At 42.6% G+C, this 5,149-nt stretch overlaps 1 protein-coding gene across 1 annotated transcript; it reads left to right on the top strand.

Annotated features, from left to right (window-relative positions):
- On the top strand, positions 1–4,279 carry pars2 (prolyl-tRNA synthetase 2, mitochondrial). Its single transcript, XM_078408383.1, has 3 exons — positions 1–68; positions 948–1,122; positions 2,531–4,279. Exon 3 carries the CDS (start codon positions 2,551–2,553, stop codon positions 3,961–3,963), a length of 1,413 nt encoding a protein of 470 aa, XP_078264509.1. The 5' UTR covers positions 1–68; positions 948–1,122; positions 2,531–2,550; the 3' UTR covers positions 3,964–4,279.
- Positions 4,280–5,149: the final 870 nt, after the last annotated feature.

Here is a 5,149-nt window from a genome sequence, read left to right as displayed (position 1 = left end):
TCTGCATCTGAACACATCTGAATTGTTTTGTCACCAATGTCAAGGCTTCAAGGTTTCAAGGATTCAAGGTCAGTTTATTGTCACGTGTACCGATTTGGGTACAGTGAAATTCGAATTCGCCAGGGAATGTAAAAATAAGGAATTAAAGAATTCCACATTTCAATGCACATGTCGATAATGCTTATTGCAAAATAATCAAATTATTATCAAAGTATAAGTGGTTTACATATCACCTTCCAGGAAGCATATCTGCCATCATTACCCTATCGGACCTAAATGTGACACCAGACTCATAATGTAGTTGGGCCTTAACTGGCTCCTCTGGACTAGTAAATATGAACAATAAATGGTACATTTGCCTGCATTGCCTACATTTCATGAATTGGTAAAAAAATAATCTGTGAGTAGCGTGATTCTCCATCTTATGTAGGAAGAAACTGCAGATGCTGGTTTACAATAGAGCTTTATTGTCATTCGGTACCGAGATACCGAACGAAATTACATTTCCAGCAGTCACAGAACACAACAAAAAAGAAAAGAACACAAGACACACGACCCCAACACAAACATCCATCACAAACATCTATCTTCCCTTCATCTTGACAGTGTCATTTTAGTGTCATTTCACTGGAGAAGTGTTTAGCAGGTCCTTCCGCTGCTGGCCGTTGGGGGATTCACTCTGGTGGGGATACCCCTCAAATGAGGGCAGGGATTTCACACCGAGGCCACATGAGTGGCAAGGGGATTGTTGTTTAAAGGAATGTGCAAATACTACAGAGTATGACACTATTGAAAGTATAGAAAATGCATGAAGTGATTTTTGCACAATATTTGATTTATATACACATTTTTTTCTGAATAAAGATTATTTTTAAATTTAAAAAAAGGCATCTGCTTGCATAAACTGAAAGTCATCTCTTTACCGTTGCTTGCAATATCGTATTCAGAACTGCCACCCGTGAAGTTAATTGCAAATGGAAAAACTGCGGAGAGCTTCGCAGGGGTTGGCTCGGGCGCGGGCTGGGAGACGGTGTCGAGATCCGCGATCTGGTGCTTTCTGATCCGAGTGCCGACCCGTGGCAGGAGCTGAGCATGCGCGGGACAGCGAAGGCGGTGAGAGAGGTGAGCCTGTGTCTGGTCATACATGTAGGAGCGTAAAGATCATATATGTGGGGGTGTAAAGATCATACATGTGGGAGCTTAAGGATCATATATGTGGGAGCGTAAAGTCGAGTCAATTTTATTTGTACAGCACATTTAAAAACAACCCACGTTGACCAAAGTGCTGTACATCTGATTAGGTACTAAGGAAAAAATGAAACATACAGTAGCACACAAACATAACAGCACATACAAAACACTTCACAGCGCCTCCTCAATGGGCCTCAAACGCTAGGGAGTAGAAATAGGTTTTGAGCTTGGACTTAAAGGAGTCGATGGAGGGGGCAGTTCTGATGGGGAGAGGGATGCTGTTCCAAAGATCATACATGTGGGCGTAATCATGTATGTGGGAGCATAATCATATTATGTGGGAGCGTAAAATCGTATGTGGGAGTGTAAAGATATATATGTGGGAACGTAAAGATCATACATGTGGGAGCGTAAAGATCACACACGTGGGAGCGTAAAGATCACATGTGGGAGCGTAAAGATCATACATGTGGGAGCGTAAAGATCACATATGTGATCATGTATATTATGATCATTTTTATGGGGTCATAAAGATCATACGCGTGGTCATATGTTATGGTCATATATGTGGGGTTGTTACGGTCATATGTGTGTTCACGTATATTATGGTCATATATGTGGGATTGTAAAGTTCGTATATGTGGTCATATATGTGGGATCGTAAAGATCATATACGTGGTCACATATATTAGTCATATACGTGGGATCGTAAAGGTCGTATATGTGGTCATATATGTAATGGTCATTTATGTGGGATCGTAAAGTGCGGGTGCACCCAGGCCACATTGTGTTATGCTCTGGGGCACACAGGAACTGGACTCAAACGCACGACTCACACACAAGAGTCAATTTGGAGAAAATAAAGGCGTTCTTTAATTTTCACATTAAAGAACACTGCGATTCGAACCAAAAACTCTAAACTTACTCAGCTACAAAAACATTAGTTACAAAAATTACTTACTAGCTATACTACGACCGAGAGCACATGAATCACAATACGAACTGGCACAGGACAAAGGGAGGCGTGGACTATATATACATGAGGTAAGGGCACACAGGTGGAAACAATCAAGGCAGGGCTGACAATTACAATGGCAGGAAGTCAAGGGACCTGAAATGAGAATCTAAACACAGAACATGACACAAGACTAACAGATATGACGGGACGTTACACATTGACATTAAGACGAAACCTGAATATCAGCTGCCGGCAGAAGTTGGTAAGGGTCATCTTATAATGTGCTCAGGACACAAACCTTCCTTCCTTGGCAACCATTGTACAGATTTTGAAAGCATGTCGAATTTACACGGCTGCCATTAATTTTGCTTTTCTTTCTAGAATTATCCGTCATATTTCTAATGGAATTGGCAATCCATTCTTATTCAGGAGGATTATTCAAGAACCTCGCCTGTGGTTTCTTGTATTTGCACAGCAGCCATTTTCATCATGGACGGTCAAAACCCCTATTGCTATCTCGCCTCTTTCAGCCCTCGAACCTCCAGGAGGACAGAATGGTTGGAGCTGGTCGGTCAAGTGAGCTCACTTGCAAGAGCCAGAGGCTGATGCTTCAGGCAGGCCTCATTCAGCCGGCCCACACAGGCTGTTTTCACCATCTGCCATTTACAGTCCGTGCCATGGAGAAACTTATCCGCCTTATTGATAAGGAAATGCAATCCATTGGGGGCCAGAAGGTGAATATGCCCAGCCTCACCTCTGCGAACTTGTGGAAGGCCAGTGAACGATGGGACCTCCTGGGGAAGGAGCTATTCAGACTAAAGGACAGACACAGCATAGACTACTGTTTAAGTCCGACACATGAGGAAGCTGTGACTGAGCTTGTGGCCATGCAGGGAAATCTGTCATACAAACAGCTACCACTGATGCTATACCAAGTGACAAGGAAGTTCAGAGATGAGCCTAAGCCGCGCTACGGTTTGCTCCGTGGACGGGAGTTCTACATGAAAGACATGTACACCTTTGATGTCTCAGAAGAAGCTGCCAAGGTGACCTACAAACTTGTTTCTGATGCTTACACTTGTATATTTGACCAGTTGGGATTGCAGTTTGTAAAGGTGCAAGCCGACCCAGGCAGTATTGGTGGTAAGCTGTCGCACGAGTTTCAGCTGCCAGCAGAGATTGGGGAGGATCGTCTTTTAATGTGTTCAGACTGTCATTTTGCGGCCAATGTGGAAACGATGAATGCAGTTGAAACAAACTGTCCACAGTGTGATGGAAAACTGAGAGAAAGCAGAGGCATTGAGGTGGGACACACCTTTTACCTTGGGACCAAGTATTCACAGATTTTTGGTGCCTCGTATTCCAACACCGAGAACAAGCCCATCCTGTCGGAGATGGGTTGCTTTGGTCTTGGGGTCACACGCATACTGGCTGCAGCAATAGAGGTTTTGTCGACTGAAAATGACATTCGGTGGCCAAGTCTCCTGGCCCCTTATCAGGTGTGTGTCATTTCACCTAAGAAAGGTAGTAAAGAAGAACTGAATGTTAACCTGCTAGAGTCGCTCCATGACACTTTAATGGACACTGTCCCCCAACTTCATGGAGAGGTGCTGTTTGATGACCGCAGTCATCTGACCATTGGCAGAAGACTGAAAGATGCCAGCTGTCTGGGTTATCCATACGTCATCATTGCAGGGAAGAGGATTTTGGAAGATCCAGCTATTTTTGAAATTAAATGCCAAAATAATGGAAGGACAATGTTTCTCACTCAAGAAGGTATCTTAGATTTTCTGAAAAATATTCAGGTGGCTTAATGTATGAAATTTCCCTGAAGTCAAATATCCAGATGAAAGTGTCCTGATTTTCTACAACAAATCCTTGCAACCAGGTATTTTTTAATTATGCAGGAAATAAATCATGCAGACAATATACCAGGCAGAATTAGATTTAGATTGGCATGATGTGGTGAAAAGTGTAAAATCAAAGTGTTTGATTTGATTCCATTCCTTCTCACTGAGAATTAATGTATTGTGTTGGGCATTCCAGTATGCCTGTTGAAACTTGATACTGTAGAACTTTGGACAATGCACTGATAAAAATCAACCAAAACCTTGTATTTGTCAACACAATAAAACACACTCACACATTGTGTTGCGTACACTTCATATGACTCCACTAGCAAGGAAGGAAGTACAAATTCCACAATCCCCATCCAGTCAGACAACACATGGCTAATGCATCTGCTTTCTCAATGATGCTACTTTACAAAATGACACCAAATGTTGGAGTAACTCAGCGGGTCAGGCAACATCTCTGGAGAAAAGGAATAGGTGACGTTTCAGGTTGAGACCCTTCTTCAGACTCCTCTGGAGAGAAGGAATAATCTTCATTCCTTTTCTCCGGAGATGCTGCCTGACCCGCTGAGTTACTCCAGCATTTTGTGTCCATCTTTGGTGTAAACCAGTATCTTCAGTTCTTTCATACACCACTTTACAGACCGGAGTTTTCAACAACCAGTAGGTCTGCTCCAATTTTGGATGGGAATGTACGATGAAAGATTCTGGGGCATTACTTGCCCAAGTGTTTGTCTGTTATCTTGTCGCTCACTTGTCAATACAAATGTTTGATCCATTGCAGTGGCTGTGAGATCAACCACAATCCTGCATACATGATAAATGACCAGGGAGCAAATCCAGGGAGCTTGCAGGAATAGTTTGGTGATGGGAATTTGAGGTGTTGTCTTTCACAAATGAGGGGTGACCTTATTCAAACATATAACGTCCAAATAGGTCTTGACACAGTAGATCTTGAAATGTTTCCACTGGAGGAAGAGTGACAAACAAGAGGACAGAGCTGCTAAATATGGGGCATTGAAAACATAGATGCATTGAAATTTCTTCTCTCTAGATAGAGACGACCTCTAGTATTCTCTGTCACTGAGGGTGGTGGAGTTCAAATCATGAAATATATTTAAGATGTAGATATTTAAAGTGAGGTGGA

The sequence above is a fragment of the Rhinoraja longicauda genome, chromosome 11 (genome assembly GCF_053455715.1).
Source record: "Rhinoraja longicauda isolate Sanriku21f chromosome 11, sRhiLon1.1, whole genome shotgun sequence".
Taxonomy (NCBI): domain Eukaryota; kingdom Metazoa; phylum Chordata; class Chondrichthyes; order Rajiformes; family Arhynchobatidae; genus Rhinoraja; species Rhinoraja longicauda.
The sequence above is the reverse complement of the archived record's forward strand: the minus strand, read 5'-3'. Positions and strand labels throughout refer to the sequence as shown.